The 22,210-nt window shown below is 43.6% G+C and overlaps 1 protein-coding gene across 3 annotated transcripts; it reads left to right on the top strand.

The window, feature by feature from the left end:
* Positions 1–333: 333 nt before the first annotated feature.
* LOC132400834 (uncharacterized) lies at positions 334–21,450 on the top strand. Of its 3 annotated transcripts, XM_059982259.1 has the most exons (6): positions 334–430; positions 930–1,153; positions 2,096–2,127; positions 10,530–10,718; positions 13,819–14,026; positions 20,904–21,450. In XM_059982259.1, exons 2-6 carry the CDS (start codon positions 973–975, stop codon positions 20,954–20,956), a joined length of 663 nt encoding a protein of 220 aa, XP_059838242.1. In that variant the 5' UTR covers positions 334–430; positions 930–972; the 3' UTR covers positions 20,957–21,450. The 3 variants fall into 3 exon arrangements, with proteins under 3 accessions (XP_059838242.1, XP_059838240.1, XP_059838241.1); XM_059982257.1 differs by lacking the exon at positions 20,904–21,450 and having other exon boundaries at positions 13,819–14,339; XM_059982258.1 differs by lacking the exon at positions 20,904–21,450 and having other exon boundaries at positions 355–1,153; positions 13,819–14,339.
* Positions 21,451–22,210: the final 760 nt, after the last annotated feature.

Genomic DNA, 22,210 nt, shown 5'->3' with positions numbered 1-22,210 from the left:
ATCAGTGTCAGTACCAGGCCTTCTGATATTCTATTTTTATACAGCATAAAACATCACTTCAAATGTTCGCACTCAGCATGCACGTTAACTCTAAAGCCCCCTGAACGGTTTCGCTCCCCTATAATTTTCTGTCACGTACCGCTGGCAAAACAGCTCCACGTCAGGCTCCGGTGAGCAAATTAGAGTGAGATTCCCTTTCAAGAGAGCATTTTAATAGTCGGATTTATTTTTTCTGAATTGCTTCGGGATGACTCACTGCGGCAGGGGTTAAATGGACGATGCAATGCGTCTCGTTTAAATGCACCCTGTCTCCCATCTCACACCGGTCCTTGCGGGTGATGAGGGAGTGCTGTGTCAGATATAAGGAGGGGAGGAAAACGTGAGACAGAATTGCTCCAAGTTGGGCTGGGAGACGTCACATTGTAAAACCGTAAGGAATCCTGAAGCCTTGCTATGTAACGAGACTGATTTACGGTTAAGATGCAGACCGCATATCTCTGATTTGGCTTTCTAATATGAGGACTATGTTCTACAGAGTCATGTAGACTATAGTCGCTCTCGCTCTCTCTCTCTCTCTGCCTGTGGACGGATGTTGAATGGTTTGTTTTGCATTACGCCCCTGGGCTTTTTTAAATATAAAAATTATCACAGGGACTACGGGTGCAACACGCGCAATGGTAAGAGTGGCTGCTTTGCATCTTGCTGAGTCATGATCTCCACTTTTATATTGAATCAATAATTCTCCCCTGACCTCCCCCCTCCGCTCGCACAGGTCCCAGGGTGGTTGGTGCAGTGCGAGAGGGGCTTCCAAAATATCAGCAGCCCTTCCTCTGAGTCCCTGGGAGACATAATATAAATGTAAAAAAAAGTGCGTGATGAGGTCCGGTCAGTGAATTACATACGGAATCCCCCTTAATCTTCACCTCCAGTTGGTGTTGCGGCGGGGAGGCACTGCACACACTGCCACGTACCATGATTGCGGCGGCGTTCCTGGTGCTCCTCAAGCCCTACAGCGTCCAATGCATCCTGCTGCTGCTCCTGCTTCTCCTGGCTACCATCGCTACCATCTTGTTCTTCTGCTGTTGGCACCGTAAGCTCCGCAAGGCTCGGCATCCCATGAAGTCGGTCGGCTCGGGCCGCTCCAGGAGCCGAGGTAAGCGCCCCCTCCTTGCCGTCTCCATTTCGCCCCCTCCCCGCGCCGCGCTGTGCCCACCACTTCTCCCAATCCCCGTGGCTATCCCTCTCCCCAACTCCCATACCTCTTTTCTCATTTCTCCCCATCCCACGTCTCCAGTCAGCGGACCGCCTGTCCCATTCCCTTCCACTCTCGTCTCTCCCTCCTTTTCATCCCCTTCTTCCTACCAATGCTCTCGCCAACTCGTCCCGTGTCCAGCTCCTCGCCTCTTCCCAGTCCTGGCGTCCTCGGGCTCATCCCTCTTCTCTCCAACCTCAACCTCCTCGCCACCCAAGTCGTCACCACTTTCCAATTCTATCCTTTAACTCCATCCCCGTCCCGGTACCTCCTCTGCATCGCACCCTCCCCTCCATCCCATCTGCTCGCCGACGCCCCTCATCTCTTCCCCAGCCCAAACTTTTTCCCTGTGCCTTCGCCTCTCGCCGTCCCGCCTTCTCACCCTCCCGCGTATCCTAATTCCCTTCCCGTGTCACCTCCGAGGCCCTCTGAAGCCTGGGTTCTCCGGGTAGAATTTCAAATCAAATTCGGTGCATCCGAAGACATTTACCAAACTTCTAGATGCCTCTGCAGAAGCTTGTAGTGTCTTTAAAGTGAAGACAAATCCCAGACTGCGGCAAGACTCACTCCTTCACACGCCCTGATTCAAGCCACGGGATGTTGTTATTTTTTTAGAAATCAACTTTTATCAAATCAACCGTCGGCTGGTGGCACAGACATTTTTTGCATGCGATTAAATTCTAGACGAATAAACGATTACTGTCAAAATGCAGCTCTTTTTAAAAAATCTATAATTAAACTAAGAAACATGCAATTTTAATGATGTCTGCGTAAATTATGCTGTTACTCGATTCTGTGTAATAAATCTTATTTGTTCCCGATGTTCTTTTTTTTGTCTCCCAGATGCAGGAATGAGATCGCACTTCCGTTCTGAGGTACAGCAATCTACAGTATATCACCGCTTTCTATACACAAGGTCATGCAAACTTACTTACCCACATAACCCAGATTTAAAGTGGTTCTGAAATGACAGCCTCTCTTTAAAGACAGGGATGCCTAGGTGGGATCCGGTTGAGAGCGTGGGTTAGTGTGTGTGTGTGTGTATATATATATATAAAACATAAATTATACAATGTAAGGCTACCCCATCAAAACGGAGCTGGAACTTCATTCAAAATCAATAAAGCCGAAATAAATCAGAATCAGGTTTATTATCATTGAGACGCTGTGCGTCGTGAACGTTGTTGCTTTGCAATCTCAGTACTGTAATCGGGGTGTTTGTCTAGTGCAGGCACCCAGGCTGCCGGGGCGAGTAGCGCTCTCTAGACTCTGTGGTAGAAGTGTCGTTTCCGGTGACCCTAGTTGTCCATGGTTAGCGGGATCTCGGAGTCTACTCGCTTCTCGAATCATTGTTTCTGCGGACAGAGCGTATCACGTTCCGCTGGAACTGGAGTGCGTACCCCTGAGGCCCTTTAAACCAGAGGAGAGAAAGGGAAAGATGCTAAAGTAGGATAGCGACAATCGATCTCAATCTGAACATCACAACTTTACAGATTACTGCATTATCAGGCGAACGCCTTGCTTCTGCATGATTTCAAATCGCTCTATGGCCTTGACACTCCCTGTCCCTGTAACCTCTTCCGGTCTGACAACCCATCCAGGTCTTGGAGCTTTTTAAATTCCTCCTGGTTTCCTTTACCGTCACCAGCTGTGTCCGCCATGACATCAGCCCTACTTTGGAGTAACCTTACCCTCGTTTTCCTTTCAGACACTCCCAAAAAACTCTTCTGGCCATAGGTGCTTCCTTATCATGCTCCATTGGAATTTACTCTTGTGAAACAGTTTTGGACATTTTATCAGGGAAATGGTCTTGGCCCAAAACCTTGACTGTTTATTCCTTGCTTGACCCACTGAGTTCCTCCAACATTTTATTTGAGTTACCAGAGGAATACTGCTTTAGCTTGTCCACATGGTTGCTGTCAGGATACATAAGGGAAAACCAGAAGAACAAATCTGTTAATTAATATTTTTGTTATTTTTCATCCAAATAATTCTATTTTCATTCTCAATTTCTTAAATCCTTGATTAGTAAAAATAGATATCTAAGTTCCGTGGACAGGAAAGGTAGAAGGTTATGCAACAAATGCTGGCAAATAAGACCAGCTTGGATGAGACATCTTGGGTATCATGGTCAGCATGGACTAGTTGGCCCATCGAGTCTGCTCCGTCATTCCATCATGGCTGATTTATTATCCCTCTCAACCTCAATCTCTAGCTGTCTCCCCATAACCTTTGACATCCTTACTAATCAAGAATCTGTCACTCTCCACTTTAAATATCCCCAATAACTTGACCTTCACAGCTGTCTGTGGCAATGAATTTCATAGATTCTCCACGCACTGGCTAAAGAAATTCATCCTAAAGGTACTGTATCCTCTGGTCCTAGACTTCCCCTCGATAGAAAACATCCTCTCCACATCCACACCTTTCAATATTCAATTGTTATCAATTAGATCAACACTCATTCTTCTAAACTCCAGTGAATACAGGCCCAGAGCCATCAAATACTCTGCCTACCTTAACCCATTAATTCCTGGGATAATTCTTGTGAACAATTCTATGGACCCTCTCCAACGCCAGCACATGATTCTATGACTTCTCTATAATTCTATGACTCAACAGTGAGTAATCATGACATTCTAATCCAGTGGTGAACCTTTCTAATTTAACTGTAAATCTAATAAAGAAATAACAGTAGCCCTTTCTACTACAGCTACAACTAGCATGGTATCCTTGCATGGAGCACGACTTTGTTTCTCTTCCAAGCTACATGACCTCCTTCACTGATTTCATTTAGATTGAGGAAATCTCCATATGATGCTTGATTGAGAGGAGATATCACATTCCACAAAATTCCATTTAATTCCATATTTCAGTTTGGTTTATCATCAATGAGGTCACATTCTTATCACAATAGGTTATTGAGAAACAGAATAAATTGTGCCTCAGGTTCTATTAGTATCCCAAATGTATGAGCAGGCATAATAAACAGGTGAGCTGCTTGTTTTAAGATTGCAGGGAAATAGATTAAAAATATGGAGTTGCCCTGGTGTAAAGATATGTAGGGATACTCAAGACAGGGTGAGTTCACCTCTCGAATCCAATCTGTATGAAGAAGATGAATGCCCCTATTTTCTGCTTGCTGATAGGATCCGCAATTGGGAAAAAGCTCCAGTCAATTCTTATTAAAGAAAAATGGAAAAACTTGCATTTCTATAAACTTTTCTTCTACTCAGGATGTCTCAGACTCCTTTACAGGCAAAGATGTGTTCTGGAATTGTATGAGTGTTGTGAGGTTAGAAATGTGGCAGTTCTGCAAGGATGAATGTGTTAATGACTAGATAATATGTTTTTAGTGATGTTAAGTAACAGAGGAACATTGACCAGGACACTTCGTTATATTTCTTTGATTTGATGCCATGCGATTTTTTTAGAGCCTCCTATAAAGGCTTTGATTCAAGGTCATATCCAAAAGATGCATGTCTCAGGAAGGCAGTACTGCAGTGAGAATTAGTTCTCCAGAGAAATAAAATACACACTCATTGTAATGAATCAGAATCAGGTTTAATATCATTGACATCATCATCATCATTATTATGTGTCTTGCATGACATGGGTGAGCATGGTCTTGTCCATGATTGTTTTGGCAAATTTTTCTACAGAAGTGTCTTATCAATACAGGTGACCCCAACCATTATCAATACTCTTCAGAGATTTTCTGCCTGGCATCAGCGGTCAGATAAACCAGTGGGACTTGCGATATAGACCTCCTGCTCCCATGGCTTCACCTGACCTTGATGGAGAGGCTGAGTAGGTACTGCACATGGTCCAATGATGACCAGCAGGCTTGCAGAGGGAAGGAACACCTTGCACCTCCTTTGGTATCTCCACTCTGCCACCCTAATATCAGTGGCATATGTCATAAAATTCATTGTTTTGCAGCAGCAGTACATAAAAAATATTAATTACTATAAAAATGTATACAGTATATATACAAACACACATATATAAAAAATAAATTAAATAATTAATGTAAAAAGACAGCAAAAATAGTGAGGTAGTGTTCAGAGGTGATTTAATGTTCGTTCAGGAATCTGATGGCATGGGGAAGAAGCTATTCCTAGACATTGAGTGTGTGTCCTTAGGCTCCTGTACCTCTTCCCTGATGGTAGCAAGAGGACGTGTCCTGGGTGATCGGGGTCCTTAATAATGGACGCTGCTCTTTTTGGCGCATTGGCTTTTGTAAATATCCCCAGTGTTGGGAAGGCTAATGTCCATGATGGAGAAGGCTGAGTTTGCAAACTTCTGTAGCTTTTTTCAGATCCTGTGCAGAAGCCCCTGCATACCAGATAATGATACAACCAGTTAAAATGTTGTGAAAAGTCATATGAGTAGTAGATGCACCAAATAAATCACAGGGATCCTATTGTAGATGAACCTGGGGACACCATTAAAAGGCAGATGCAGATCTAAATGCAAGTTTATTATCTCTGGTCAAAGCTGGACACTGGAAGTGGATTCTACTCGATCCACAACATGGGCATTTCTCATTAGGTGGACCTGAACCTAATTTTTTCAGTGCTGTGGTTAATTTTGTTTTCAGATTTTGCAGTTTTTTGCAGCCAATTATGTTGGAAAATAGATCTATTTAAAGTTAAGGTTGATAGGTTCTTAATTAGTAAGAGTGGCAAGGGTTATGGGGTTGAGAGGGATAATACATCAGCCATGTTGGAATGGCGGAGCAGACTTGATGGGCTGAATTGCCTAACTCTGCTATGTTTTATGGTGTTATGATCTTATTAGTATAATAATTAGAAAATAAAATATATAATTAGTAGCTTCTACAAACATTTGTAAATCATCACTAGAATATTTAATATTTAATGCAAAAAAAATCTAATTTGTATTTTTTAAATGCTTACCATTTTGTACAAAATAATGGACATTTTTCCTTCTTAATTGCCCAATAACTGAAAAGTGCTATGTCTGGAGAAGAGAATGATATATGCCTCAAGCAGCTGCTGTTTTTTCTGTTGACCAGTGACGTAAAATAGAATAAGGTTATAATCTGCTTTTCTAATGAGAGAGGAATCAGATTCTGACCCAGTTAACCATAAATAAGGGTGGCAAAATACACCAGGGAATGGTCATAAATGTCTACTTGTAATTATGTTTAATTCACAGAAGATCAATCTCATCACATCTTTAACATTAGTCCCCTTCAACAGATTTCCCTAATCCCAGATGCAAACAATGTTTTATAAAAAATTTGTCTTGGAAACCACACTGACCTATAAAGGGAGATATATGTGTTGTATAATCACTATGACATGGTGCTGTTGTGTGAGGAGTGCAGATGAGGCAAAATTTACATGTACAGTGAGATCAGTTACTAACAGCACCCACACTCTAACCCCCAACTCACTCTCCACAAGTTCAGCTCTGACTCAATGACAACACTCCCACCATGAAGTCAATGATTTTACTTATTTTTATCTTATTTAGAAAACAGAAGTAAATTAGCATTATATTTTTGTATAATTTAATTACATGTGTATGTGCACTTTATGTCAATTTGTAGGTCTACAAAATGCTTTTTATTATCTGTTAATACTAATTCCCCTGTTATGCAGAAACATGCATTATCTAACTGTGTGTTAAATATAAGCCTCTATTGCTTCCCTGGACAGAGTTCCACAGATTCACCAATCTCTGGAAGAAGCAGTTTCTGCTCATCTCTGTCCTAAATCTATTCCCCTGAATGCTGAGGCTATGTCCCCTAGTTATGGTCTCACTTACTCGCGGAAACTAGATTCCTGCCTCCATCATTTTCAGAATTGTATATGTTTCTATGAGAATTCTCGTTTATTCTTCAAAGATCTCCTTTCATTCATCATCTCCTCAGTCTACCCAGTAGTTTCCTCCCATGACAGAGCTCAGAACAGATTGTCTCTTTCAAGAGTCTGGTGTCAGGCACGTGAATGACCTGGTCTGCCCTATGGAGTCACCTGAAGGTAACTAGGCCTTTAACAGTGGATTCAACACAACCCTGGTGAAGTCAGATTTGGAGTATGTGTGCAGATCTGGTCACCTCCTACATGGAAGATAACAATAAGCTTGAAAGAATGCAGAGAAAATTTCACAAGGATGTTGCTGGTTCTTGAGGACCCAAATTATAGGGAGTGGTTGAATATGCTAGACTTTGTTCCCTGGAGTGTAGAAGAATGAGGGGTGATCTTATAAAGGTGGCTGAGACTAAAACTAGAGGTCACAGGTTGAGGGTGAAAGGTGAAATATTTAAGGGGAATCTGAGGGGCAATTTCTTCACTCAGAGGATGGTGTGATGTGGAACAGCTACAATGAGAAGTGATAGATGTGGATTTAATTGTAACCCGGTAAGAGAAGTTTGGATTGGTACATGGATGAAAGGGGTTTGGAGGGTTATGATCCAGGTGCAGGTAGATGGGGCAAGCAGAAGACCAGGTCAGCACAGACTAGATGGGTTGAAGGGCTTGTTTCAGTTCTTTAGTGCTCGATAACTATTATTGGCCTGAGAGAGGATGTTGACTTTGGCTTGATTATCTTACCAGTGCATCTGGAGGATTTTGGGAGATATCTAAATGCACATTATCCAATTATTACTATATTTCTGTGCATGGATGCTTCTTCTGTAAAAATAGCTACCCCTATACAAAATAGTAGATAACTACCTTAACTACACTTTCAGATATTGTGAAAAGTAATATGTAAATGTAGGTGTTTTATTTAATCTGACAAGTAAATGAATTGGAATTTTAAAATGAGTAATACGGTATCTCCGTTTTGTGACAAGATCAGCACAGGAAGTATATTTTGTTCCACAATCCCCTTTCATTCATCCCTTCAAAAGGAGGGCATGAAGAAGGGAAGGGGAAATGTTTCTGTAGGTTAATTTATAAAGGATGATACTGCGTTGACCAATAACATAGAAGCATAGCATGAAGCAGTGTAGATGGAAGTCTTCAGCTTTGCGTGGAGATCATAAGTAAGCAGCAAATCTGTATGAAACCCCTTGAGTGGAGAAAGGAATAATCAATTAGTTAATATTTAATCTGAATTTGTGTATCACAGATGAGAAGTAAGAAAGAATTAAATATGAGTCTAATGGGAGGACTTCATCACTTTCCCGGCTATAGGTTGACTCATTATAGAGCCTAATGGCCAAGGGTAAGAATTATCTCATATAGTGCCCTTTAGAGCAGTGCATTTGTCTTAGTAATAGTAAACCATCACTTTTATGGACTTAACAACTCATACTCTCAATATCATTTACTATTCAATACTTTTTTTTATTTGCACAGTCTTCTTTTGCACATTGGTTATTTGTCTGTCTGTGTGTAGTTTTTTATTGATTGCTTTGTATTGCTTTGTTGTACTGTGAATGCCTGCAAAAATAGGTCTCAGATTAGTATATGGTAACGGATACATACTTTGCTAATAAATTTACTTTGAACTTTAGTATTAGTATGCCCTTAACCTTCAGTTCTTATGGATATCCTGAATGCACCAGGGCTATTCAGGGCATAGCCAAGGCTTTGAGGGAGAGCATCGATTATATCCAAGAAGTAGATTCCTTCTTTTGCCCTCGCAGTCTCCTCCGGCATCTCCCTTTGCCCTCTAGTGGCCAAGTTGGGAAGCAGAAATTCTGTAATGGTCTCTGCCTCCAGTGGACCACGGATGTCGAGCGGGCATGTGAAGTAGTTTTTTTAAAATATTGCTTGTCCAGTTATTATGGGAGGTCACCAAGAGCTTGGTCAGACAGGTTTGGAGCAGGAGGGGAAGTGGAAAAGCTCTGGGGTGGAATTGATGAATTGTAGGGCCCAGACAACCAAATGACAGCCAGAGACCAGTAATAGGTGTTTTTTTTCGCACAGAGTGGTAGATGTGTGAAATGCTCTGCCGGGGTGGTGTTAGAAACAGATACATTAGAGACATTTAAGAGACTCTTAGATAGTCACATGGATGAAAGAAAAACAGAGGGCTAAGGGGCAGCAAAGAGTTAGATTGGTCTTAGAGTAGGTTAAAAGATTGTCACAACATTGTCGGCCAAAGCATCTGTACTGCGCCTAACCAAGAAATCACGACGTCATCAAGAGCGGGGGGGGGGGGGGGAGTATCAAGAAGTGGATCTTGTGCAACACAGTAATCTCGGTTGACTACAAAGCAACCACAAATACTATTATTGGTAAAAAGCTTTCTAACTCATTATTTGAATATGACAAAATTTTGAGAGAATTTTCAGATTGATATTAAGAGTTTAAATTAAAATATGTTTAGTTGCTCTGAATGTGGCATCGATCGGCAGCGGAGCCCTGCCGTTTAAGTTGCAACGATTAGCCTCGCTCGGGGTTTGGGTTCTGACCGTGGGCTGAAGCCGGGGCGCCTGGAGAACCGGTGACCCCGCTGTGTACAGGGAGCGCAGTCCTCACGGCAAAGGGCTGGCAGTCCAAACTGAAGGATCTCAGCTCGGAACACCGACTGGCTACTCCCGTCCGTAAATGCTGAGTTTCCCACAGCATTCTTTTGTGTAAGGGACGTCCTTGAAATGAGTTTCAATTTATAAAAGCCACAAAATCAAGCTATTGGTAACATCACATTTTCCCACACCAAATTCCGTCTATTATCTAAACTTGCTCACTCATTTTGTCATGTTTTATTAGTTTATTTATTTATTTAAAGATGCAGCACAGAACAGCCCCTTCGGCCACACCGGCCAGCAACCCACCTATTTAACACTGGCCTAATCACAGGACAATTTACGCTGACCAATTAATCTACTACCCGATATGTCTTTGGGCTGTGGGAGGAAACCAGAGCACCCGGAGGAAACCCATGCAGTCAAGGGGAGAACGTACAAACTCCTTACAGCTTAATTCTTATGACACCAGAATTGCACTCCGAGCTCCAATGTGCAGAGCTGTAATGGTGTTGCGCTAACCACTACTTGACAGTAGTGGTCCATTTTCATTTAATTTATCATCATTAAACGGTTAGGAAATGCACGGTTGCACCATGTGTGTGAAGGGATGATTTTACATCCCAGAATCTTTACCTGTTTAAGATGTGCTGAGCAATTGTTGCCCTGTACAAGTGGTGTGGTGCGTGGAAACCAAACTGCTCGTTCGACATTGCAGTAGGATGAAGCAATGTTGGAAAGTCATGTTGTAGGAGTGGCTGTTGGCGGTGGTGGAGTAAATAATTTCTGAATAAAACTGCACCTGTCTTGTTGCGTCTCTAGGGGTTCAGACACAGTCCGCGACGTGGCCGGAGGAGCTGCAGGATGCGAGTGTCCGACGACTCCAAACCGCTGGTGGAGATACCCGAGAGTGACCAGGAGCATCTTGTAAGAAGAAGGAAGGTGAAGAGGAGCAGCAGAGTGCAGGCGGAGTTTTATCACTCTGTGCAGGGAACGCCAACGCGCAGAGCTGTGAGTATCAGACAAGGGGGCCCAATTGATACTCTCACCTGCCACTATTGACAGTTGCAAATGCTTGAAAGTGCTGGAATGGGCTGAAATAGACATGGATTTGGCTGGAGATATTTTATCAAAAGATAAATTGGTGACTCCATAAGACCATAAGCTGGAAAGACATGGGAGCAGAGCTAGGCTCTTCAGGCCTGCTGTCATTCCATTCACCATTCCATCATGGGTGATTTATGATCCCTCTCAACCCCATCCTCTTTCCTTCTCCCTGTAACTTTTGGCACCTTTATTAATCAAGAACCTAACAACCTCTATTTTAATACGGCCAGTGAGTTGGCTGTCACAGCTGTCTGTGGCAATAAATTGCACAGATTCACCATCCTCTGGCTGAAGAAATTCCTCCCCTTCTATGTTTTAAAGGGATGTCCTTCTGTTCTGTGGCCTTGTCCTCTACTCCTAGACTCCCTCAGTATAGGAAATATATCTTTCCACATCCACTCTATCCAGGCCTTTCAATATTTGAAGGGTTTCAATGAGATCCCTCCCCCCCATTCTTCTAAATTCCAGGCGAGTAAGCTTATACTCCAGTCGCTCACTTCAGATATTTCTCCAAAACACAAAAACTACCACAACACAAACAAATATTTCACACACTTCACTGTTGAGATCCCAGGGTTTGAAATATTTGTTTGAGCCATTAGATACTCGTTTTTTATTATTTCCCAATTTACTGAAATATTAGGATGTTTGCAATTATTTGTACCTACTGGTTCAATAATCCAAAGCTCTCAAGAAACCCCAGTGGGAAAATAATCACAAAATGAAATTTAAGTGATCATCATATATTATATTGCCTTAAAGGGAAAAATGTAGGATTACAGAGAAAAGGAAAAGGAAGACTTTCAGAGAGCAACCCGGCTTCTTTACCATCTGTTCGTATTGCTTTATTAAATAAGACATAAAATAACAGAACCAACCTCTCGTGTGACGTCCTGTGTTTACACCTGTAATGCTAGTACTTGGATTGGACGGAGACGAAGTTAATGATTCAGGGCTATGACATTTGCGGAAGACCCACGGAGCCATTGATTCTTTTCAAAAAGTTGTTTAGTTGATTAGTCGATTGCTGACTAACCTCGCCAGGGTCGAAAGAGGATTCAACAGTCGAACCTGACACTGCTCTGTAGCACAAATTTGAAGTCCTACACGTAATCAATCTGTTGTGTGACAGATCGACCCGGTGGCGCAGACCGGAGTCTGCCCTCAAAACATGTCCAGGTGTAATGAGTTATGAATTTAATAACAGTATCGTTTATTTTGGTGGAATTTGACATTTTCCCACGCTCAAATTTGCTAATTGATTTTATGGCGTTGAGAGAAATAAGTATTTATATATTTAGAACGTGTGGTGTAGATGTATTGCCAGCAGGCGTGGCTATAGTAGACAACGAAGCCTTGTAGAGTTAAAGCGTAGGAACACGGGATTCAGACTGCACCTTCATTCACGACGGTTCCGTTTGGCCTTCCACTCCTGCCGCACTTTTCCACAGTTCCTGCTTCGAGTGGAAGGAAAGGTAGAATCCTTGTGTGTGAGGAAGAAGGCGTTTGTGGTACACACACACACACGCACACACGTGGAGCAATTTGACGGAATGGCCTTTTTGGCGCTGTGACTCTGTGAGTGACAAATTTGAGTCCTGACCGATGATTCTGGCATGTTCCAATGCCGGTATTATGTGGGGGTGGAAGCTGAGTATCCGAAAGCTATAGTAAAGCAACAAGACATTCAGCCTCTTGTGGAAACGATCCTGTTGTCTCACTCCTTTGCGGCATTTAACCGTTTGAATATGGCCAGTTGCCATCCCCTTGCTTTTGTTTACAAAAATACGTTTATTATAAATTCAAACCACTACAATCACATTACGTACACAAAACAGACAAATCTTGACACATTCTCGTCTTCATCTTCATTCCCAAATGTATCCACCGTGATGCCCAGCCGACTCTTGTTTTGGGGTGGGAGTCGATTGGCCGCAGTTCTCTGTGTTCATCCCCCTCCTTTGTGCATTGTTTTGCCTCTCCGATGCGGCCAGTCTGGGACGCGAGTCATTGACTGTGACTGTCAAAGGCGTCACTTTCAGTGCAGAGACTGACGCTCGGTCTCAGCCAATCCACTGGAAGCCGCGGGCTTTCGGCTGGGCGGGGAGCCGGGGTCGGCTGACCGACAAACACAAGTTGCTAAATTGGTGAATTGGGTGAGGAGGGCAAGGAAGACGTTAACAGATTTGCACGATGTTGCAATAGGGCGGAGGGAAATCCTTAGACATTAATGCTGACGATGTGTGACTAATCGTTAGAATAAACAAAAGACATTGTTAGAATGAGAGAGGAGAAAACATCCCTGAAACGGGCTGGCGAGTCACAAAATGATGCACCGAACCCAGCATAGCATTAACCGGAACTGCAGGGTCCGTGTACTGACTTGGCTTCATTTGATGTCAACGCATCGTTAAGGTGCAGTGACTGATTTTAAAATCACTCACTTCCTTGGCGTTGCATACTCCAGGGAGGGACTGCAAACCGACGTTCCGCTAAACATCAGGGGAGACTGCCTGGGCGTGGTAATTCTCCCCCACTCTCTGTCTTTGCAACAGAGAGAAAAAAAACTCATTGTTGAAAAAATATCAGAACCTTCAAGGAAAGAACAGTTTGTGTGGAATTGTTCTCTGAGCGCCATGGTAAGTCTACCTTAGCCCTGATGGGGGAGACAAATACAGATTTATTGCGAGCAAAAACGCACCCCTTCCCTCTTCGTTCATGGCGTTTAAGTATCTATCGATGATAAGAAAGCGGTTATCATGTATCTTGAAATCATGCCGATTCAAAAGTGAAAGTCTATTAATTGCAATGAGGCAGAGGTGAGAGGATTTAGTTCCAATTTTTTTGTGAATGTGTGTTTGTTCAAACCCGATCCTAATGTCCGTTTGTCAGCCAATAGTAGTGTGTGTTTCATTTGATCTTTTGTCTGCCTGCTTCCTCCCCCCCGCCACCCTCCATCCCACCCCCACCCCCTTCTCCCCTGCCTCCTTCTGCCTCCGTGTAGAGTATCGGGAGCAGCTCTCGCCCCTGTTCCATGTCTTCTGCCGATTATTCGGACGAAGAGGATGATTTTGGCCAAAGATCAGGGACCGTCTCGCCAGCTCCTGGGGACACCCTGCCTTGGAACCTGCCGAAGCACGAGAGGTCCAAGAGAAAGATTCAAGGAGGGTCGGTGTTGGACCCCGCTGAAAGAGCCGTTCTCAGGATAGCCGGTGAGGGCTTTTTCCATGACTGTAAATTAAAATCTGCACTGTACTACGAGGGCATTTACTATGGCACGTTAGAGATTGATTCTGCTATTTACATGATTTTAATTTAATTTCCTTCCTTTTGGCTGGAAGCCACGATTTGGTCAATTGAATTGGAACTGTGCATTAGTTCAGGAAGATTGCTATGGAAAGCGGGCGAACAGTGCACCGTGCTTTCAGATCCTGTATTCCTATTGTGATCACATATCCATCCCCTCCTTAATTTGATCACTTTGATACCGAGTCGTCGGCCGATTTGAAATAACTAGGAGTGTTTTGTCGCCTTTATTGATATTTACACAGCATACTAGATTGATTTAATACCACCTACCACTATGCATTATAATACAATGGAATGGTGCTTACTCGACATTAAATCAACGAGTGCCAAGACAGGTCGAATAATAAATATCCTGTCACGAGATACAATATATAATAATGTAATTTGAAAGCAGGCCAAGGGTTGGTGGCGTGTAGCAATAACCTCCCACGTATCCCTCTCACCTTTCCCCTCGAGTAACCCAGGCAGGCAAACCAGATGAACTGACCCCTGAGTTCCTCCAGCATTGTGTGTTTGTAGCCCGGGGTGAAATCAGGTGTGTATCCGATTGTTTACCCATCCAAACTCGCCCAGTTCCCACCAAGAATGTCACGATCAATTATTATGGATATTAGAGGATGTCTTGGAATCTGCTTCCCACTGAATTTATGTTTGCGAAGACGTCGGGAGGGGAGAACCCCGATGGATTGAGTCCCCACCGCTTTCTCCGCATCGTCAGGTGCGGCGGGATCCTGCAGCTCACTGCAAACAGGGCAGGGGAGCGTTCCCACGCCATCTTCTGCGGTTCTGTTTAACACATAAGAGATCGCTGCACTTTACCAGTGAGCGGCAGGGGTTCCCTGCCTGTGGGTTGCAAAACGCAGTGAGTGGAGGGGAGCATGGCGGTGGCCGGAGCCGTGAGGTGCGAAAGAGACGCAGCTCCGCTCTCGGCCCTAGCGGGAACGGGAGAGACGTCGCCCTCGCCGAAGAATGGGGGGCAGGGCCGCCTCTCGCCATTGGTGCAGCCGGGCCGGGGGGTGGTGCTTGAAGAGCTGCTGTCAACCCCCGCCCCCCGGCTCCCGGCGCCGCCTGCTCGCAGCCGGAGTTACAGCTGGAGAGACGTGAGTTGCACCCCGGCCGCGCTCTGTCGCCCTCCGGTACCCATGGCAAGCTACACCCCAGGCTTCACACCCGCTGCCTATTACTACGCCGCCGAATTGGAGTATCTGCAGGCTTACGAGGACGTGTTGGAGCGGTATAAAGGTAAATCCGCTTTGACAGGCTTAAGCTAACGGTTTAGTGTCCCGTTATTTCCCAACCTAATGGCCCAGCAGACGGGGCAATCATAACAACACTGCAGTCCCGGCTCCCGTTTCAGATGGACACAGAATTTGTTGCGTGTACATAAATACAAGTGAAAAGACTGAGATTGATTTCTGCTGGCCTTTGCTTTCTTATGCCGGTCTGAATTTTTTTTTAAATTTGGTATTTTCCATACTGTAAGAGTCTATAAATAATATGAAACATCATTTAGTGCGGTGCGTCAGTTTGATCAGACACCCCTCCCCCTCCCCCTCCCCTTCCCCATCATCTGGGTCAGATTATTTGGAGAGATCTGCCATTGTCACTTGGCCTCTGGTGTGTCATCTTATTGATGGCAGTCAAACGCCCTCAGCTGCCGCTGGGCTGTGCGACTGTAAGCAGGCACCTCAAACTGTTGCATTTGGGATTGTGCACCGGGAGAGAGCGGCGATGTTTCTGCTTAGTCATTGGATCAATTCTGAAGTCATTGGGGGGGGGGGGGGGGAGAAATGACTCGACATCTTTTGTTCTTCACTGTAAAATAAACCTGACAGGCAGTTATGTACACACGAGGCTGCCGTTTAGGGCGCTGGAAATGCAGAGGGGAATAGCTGAGGCGGCATTAATGCCACTGCGTTGGCAGGTTGATGGGAGGAATGTATAATAGAATCACGGATTAGTACAACATGGGAGGTCGTTCTGATGGTATGCCTCTTGCCAGATATTTGAAGAGTAGTTCAATTCCCTCGGCTCTTCTCCCCCGGGTCTGTAATTTTCTCAACTTCCCAGACTTTGTCCAATTCACTTTTGAAAGTTACTGTTGAGTTTTCCCTCCATTATGCTTTCAGACAGTCTGTTCTGGATCAGAACATATCTCCGGGTTTATTAGTATATTTTCATACTTTCTCTGGCTCTTGATACATCTTTTTGCCGATGTATTTTCTGTCTATCTCTGCTATGCCTAAAGCTGAATAGGCATGCTGTTCTTATGTAAACCCTACTGGGGCGTAGGCTGCTAGAGTCCTCTATCCTGGGCAAGTCTTTCCAGGTGTAGCCCATCTCCTTGTGTCGAAAATCCTTCTTCTCCCAGGGATGAGGTCTTTGGAGCTTCGGCTGCCATTTCGGTAGCTCTGGGTTTTTATGGGATGGGAAATGCAATCCCTGAGCCCGACCGTCCTCCTTTTCGCAGCCAGGCTTGGGAGCGTCCATAGCGGAGTTAAAGCTGAACCGAGCGTGCCTACAAGTAATGGAATCTTATCTGTTAGGAACGGTTGTTCTGTTGTTTAATTGACAAAGGACTATTGATTTCCATCGGAGCAGTTATGCATAATCCATGATGTGATGCGGAGGAAAAGGCTCACCGCACCCAATCTCCGAGTCCTTGTCAGTCCACAGAAGATTCTGTCCAATGCTGGATTTGACACTTAGTATTGACAGGTTTCTGTACCTTGACTAAGTTCTCAGCATTTACAAGTGTAGGCAGCGGGCAGAGTCAGCTTTATTATCATTGGCATATGTCATGAAATGTGTTGTGGCAGCAGTGCATTGAAAATTATCATTAGTTACTAAAAGAAATATTAGCCAGTAGCCTGTAGGGACATACTGTTCGCTCTTTGACTTGTGTTGTAAATGCACCTTATGCTACATAGCACTTTCTGGAATATGTTTTATTATGGTAATATTCCTATGTGAGTGACATGTATATACTGTGTTGTGCACTTTGGTCTGGAGAAATGTTTTGGTTTACAGTATACATGTATATAGTTGAATACCAATAAACCTGAATTTGAACTTGAACGTAAATGATGCAAAAAGAGAGCAAACCAAAGTGTCTATTTAGAGATACAAGAATATGGAGACTAAAATCCCTGGATGCTGCCTGACCTGCTGAGTTCCTCCAGTATATTATGTGTGTAACTCTGGATTTCCAGCATCCGCAGAATCTCTTGTGAGTAAAATAGTGAGTAAGTGTCCATGAACCATTCAGAACCTGATGGTGCAGTGGAAGAGACTATTCCTAAGGCATTGAACGTGTGTCTGCAGGATCCCTGGTGGTAGTAGTGAGACAGGGCACGCCTGGCATGCCGAGGGTCCTTCGCGATGGATGTCTCCTTGACACCTACTGTGGATGAAACCCTAAGCTAATGGTTTCACAGAAACTCTTTGTTGGAGGGAGGGTCACTGTACAATGACTGAGGTTGACTTTCTCCTAGTGTGTTCCTTTCATGGTCAGTACAACGGTCACCAATTCCACCAGCGTTGAGGTGGTATTCCTTTGTCGCACAGATCACCATTTGGGGCGACACAGTAGCATAGTGGCTAGTTAGAGCTATTACACAGTGCCAACAGCCTGGGTTCACTTCTCTCCACTGGCCATGTGGAGTCGGTTTCCTCCAGGTGCTCTGGTTTCCTCCCACATTGCTAAAGCCCTATAGGCTAGTGGGTTAATTGGTCACATGGTGCACTTCAGTGGAGCAGGCTTGTTGGCCCAGAAAGTCCTGTTATTGTGCTGTACCTCGAAATAAAATTAAATTGTCACCCCCAAATGAGTCTTTTGAGGAGTGATTCATTAACAAAGAAACTAGTGACTGGCTCATTTAGTATTTGCTAAAGCCGATGCTTTTTTCTCTTGATAGATAAACTGTTGAAAACTGCATTGTGTAGGAACAAAGGTCAACATTTTAGCTCTGAAAACTTGTGACATATCATAACGAATGTGTAATCTAACACTATATTTCCACCCCTCCCCCAACCTTTGCACCATATCCCTTGAGGTCTTTGATTGCAAAAACCTGTCAAACTTGGGCTTTAGAGTAAACTATCCTCCTAGCATCAAATGCCATTTGCAGGAAGGGAATTTTAAAACTACTTTTATCCTCTGAGTATGTCACATTTTTGACCCGTCCCTAAACGTCTGGCTGTTAATTTTCAATCTTTCTAGTTTTGTTTCCTCAAGCAGTGAAATTGTTTTCTCTCCCTCTGCATTCATTCAACCAGACATCTTGGGGGAAAAATCTAATCATTACTTAGTTTTCTGAATTCCAGGGAGAACCGAATCAGTTTGTATAATCGCTTCTACAATATAATGTATAATAATTGTAATACTTTTCTAGATGTTTGTATTATGTCTCTATAATAATGTCCAGGTATCATTCTAAAAAAAAACATTGTTGCAATATTTTCAAGGTCAGTATATCCCTCTCCAATTGTGGCACCCACTTGTTAACCAATAATTTAATAGTTTGGTGTCTTACTGAGATGGGTTGAAGCTGTCATTTTCTGGTCTTTGACCAAATATAATTCACCTGTCTAAATAGGTCCTTCAGAAGCACAGTGAGAAATCATTACTTGATGTCTCAAGGCATTACACGAGAGACAAAGATAAAGATTAAACACAAGAGATTCTGCAGATGCTGGAAATCCAGAGCAACACACATAACATGCTGGGGGTACTCAGTAGGTCAGGCAGCATCCATGGAATGAATATACAGTCAACATTTTGGGCCAAGACCCTTCCCCGGGACTGGAAAGGAAGGGGGAAGACACCAGAAGAAAAAGGTGGAGGGGGAGGGCAATTAGGTTAGCTAGGAAGTGATAGATGAAGCCAGGTGGGTTGGAAAGGTAGAAGGCTGGCAATGAAGGAATCTGATAGGAGAGTTCGGTGACCATAGGAGAAAGAGAAGGAGGAGGGGATCCAGGGGGTGGTAATAGGTATTGTTGACTGTTTGTTCATTTCCATAGATGCTGCTTGACCTGCTGAGTTCCTACAGCATTTTGAGTATGTTGCTCAAAATAAAGATTAGCTTTATTTGTCACATGTACATCAAAACATTGAAATGTACAGTGAAATTAGTCATTCGTGTCAACAGCCACCTCAGTGTGATTGATTAAATGTGAGTTTTGTTTTGCTGGTGACTGAGACTGTGGTCCGCTTTTGTACTCTTTCCATGCTTCTCTGTGGAAATGTCCTGAGTTAGTGAATTTGTGCAGCAGACCCGTTTCTGAGGTTGAATGGTTTGGGAGATATGGGAATTGGGATTAGTTTATTATTGTTGCATGTACTGAGATAGAGTGAAGAGCTTGTCCTGCATACTGTACATACAGATAAAAAACTTTATTTTAAAAAAGCTTTATTTATCACATGTACATCAAAACATGCAGTGAAATATGTCATTTGCATCGACAACCAACACAGTCTGAGGATGTGCTGGGGGCAGCCCGCAAGTATTGCCATGCTTGCCTACAACTTATTAACCCTTTCTAATCTGTATGTCTTTGGGATGTGGGAGGTATCCAGAGCACATGCGATCATACAGACTCCTTACTGCAGCCGGAATTGAACTCCAATCACCAGAGCAGTAAATCATTATGCTAAAGGTATCTAGTGCCACTGGAATACAAGTGCCCTCACAATTTTGCACATGCTACAATAGGAGGTCTCACTCAGATGGCTAACTGGCCACCTAGTCTCACTAGAAATGGTCCAACTCACCTAGGTTGTTTGTTTCACTAGTTAAAGATGACTTTCCCACTCACAGGTCACTTTATCAGGTACACCCATACATATCAAATCAGCCAATCATGTAGCCATAACTCAGTACATGAAAGCATGCAGACATGGTCAAGAGGTTCAGTTGTTGTTCAGACCAAACATCAGAATGGGGAAGAAATGCATTCTAAGTGACTTTGACTGTGGAATGATTGTTGGTTCCAGACAGGGTGGTTTGAGAACCTCAGACTCTGCTGATCTTCTGTGATTTTCACATACAACGGTCTCTAGAGTTTACAGGGAATGGTACAAAAAAAAAATCCAGTGAGTGGCATCACCTCGCTAATAAGAGAAACCAGAGGAGAATGACCAGTTAGTTCAAGCTGACAGGAACGCGACAGTAACTGGAATAACCATGCAAGTAGTGTGCTGAGGAGCATCTCTGAACATGAAACATGTTGAATCTTGAAGTAGATGGGCTCCAATTGCACTCAGTGGCCAATTTATTAGGCACAGGAGGTATCAAATAAACTGGTCACTGAGTGTAAATGGTTATCAGAAGGTACTAGGATCACTGAGAAATGGGCGTGTTCACATTTCCATCCAAGTTTTAAACTGGATTAAGATGTAAATGATCAAAATTAGATTTAGTTTCAGCTGTTGCTGAGTGTAACTAACAGAGAGTCAGCTGTGGAAGCAGCAGTTGCTGTATTCTCAAAGGGTGGGGGAGAAATTGTATGATGCATTAGAAGTGGAATCTTGGCTTTTTGTTCTGATGTACATGTATCTCAGCAATGATGTCTGTCCTTGTGTCTTCTCCAGATGAGTTTCAAAATGTAGCTTCCCTCTTTACACTTAAGTGTGAATGCAACATTGATTGAGGAATTTGAAGCTCATGCTAGACCCTCACAGTTGATCTGCAGGTGTCCTGCTCAAAGTGCAAAGTTAACTTATTATCAAAGTGTGTATATTTATCACCATATACTACTCTGAGGTTGATTTTCTTGCAGGTATTCAAATAGGACAAAGAAATACAATAGAACCAATGAAAAATGACACATGAAGACTGACAACCAATGTGCAAAAGAAGACAAACTGCAAATACAAAAAAAACCCAGGATAAATAAGCAAGAACAACTTACTTAATGGATATAGCCATTGCAAACACACATAACATATACAAATCAATAAGTGAATAACACCAGAAATATGCTGAGATTCCCAGATGATGGGTGCCAGGGTCAGGGACATCTCAGGTCGAGTCCTCAGCATTCTTAAGTGGGAGGGTGAGCAGCCTGAGGTTGTGGTCCATGTAGGTACCAATGACAAAGGTAGGAAGAATGACGAGGTTCTGCAAAATGAGTTCAGGGAGTTAGGTGCTAAATTAAAGCACAGGATCTCCCAGGGTTGTAATCTCAGGATTGCTGGCCATGCCAGGTGCTAGGCTGGAAATATGTAGATCATGCAGTTTAACAGATAGCTAAGGATGGTGTAGGAGGGAGATTGTCAGATTTTTGCATCACTGGGCTCTCTTCCAGGGAATGTGGGATCTGTACAGAAGGGACAGTTTGCACCTGAACTGGAGGGGGACTAATACCCTAGTGGGAAGGTTTGCTCATACTGTATGGGGGGGGGGGAAGAGGAGGGGTTTAAACTGGAGTTGTGGAGGGAGGGGTTTTAAACTAGAGTTGCAGGGGAATGGGAACCAGTTGGTGGAGAGGTTGTGGAGACAGATGTTGGTAAGACCTCAGACAAAGTCAGGAGTCAAAAGGTTGAGTATGGTGTGAATAATGTTCTGAGATGCATATATTTCAACGCAATAGGTATTGTAGGAAAGGCAGATGAGCTAGGAGCATGGATCAACACCTGGAATTATGATATTGTAGCCATTAGTGAGACTTGGTTGCAGGAGGGAGAGGATTGGCAACTCAATATTCTGAGATTCCATTGTTTTAGACGTGACAGAGTGGGAGGGATTAAAGGGAGGGGGTGACAATACTAGTTAGGGAAAACATCATGGCAGTTCTCAGTTAGGACCGACAGGAGAACTCATCCAGTGAGGTTATATGGGAGGAACTAAAGAACAAGGAAGGTGTGACCACATTAATGGGGCTATATTATGGACCACCCAACAGTATGCGGGATTTAGAGGAACAAGTTTGTAGAGAGATCGCAGACTGTTGCAAGAAACATGAGGATGTTATAGCAGGTTGTTATAAATTTCCACATATTGACTGGGTCTCTCAGACTGTAAAAGGGCTAAATGGGATAGGGTTTGTCAAATCTGTTCAGGGAAGTTTCCTTCATCAGTATGTAG

The sequence above is a fragment of the Hypanus sabinus genome, chromosome 10 (assembly GCF_030144855.1).
Source record: "Hypanus sabinus isolate sHypSab1 chromosome 10, sHypSab1.hap1, whole genome shotgun sequence".
NCBI classification, from domain to species: domain Eukaryota; kingdom Metazoa; phylum Chordata; class Chondrichthyes; order Myliobatiformes; family Dasyatidae; genus Hypanus; species Hypanus sabinus.
This window is presented reverse-complemented; position numbering and strand designations above follow the sequence as displayed.

Bases quoted from the DNA above. Each gene is read 5' to 3' on its own strand.
- LOC132400834 (XM_059982257.1), top strand. From the start codon at position 973: ATGATTGCGGCGGCGTTCCTGGTGCTCCTCAAGCCCTACAGCGTCCAA. The intron at 1,154-2,095 runs GTAAGCGCCCCC...TTTGTCTCCCAG, and splicing joins GGGCCGCTCCAGGAGCCGAG to ATGCAGGAATGAGATCGCAC. The intron at 10,719-13,818 runs GTGAGTATCAGA...GCCTCCGTGTAG, and splicing joins GAACGCCAACGCGCAGAGCT to AGTATCGGGAGCAGCTCTCG.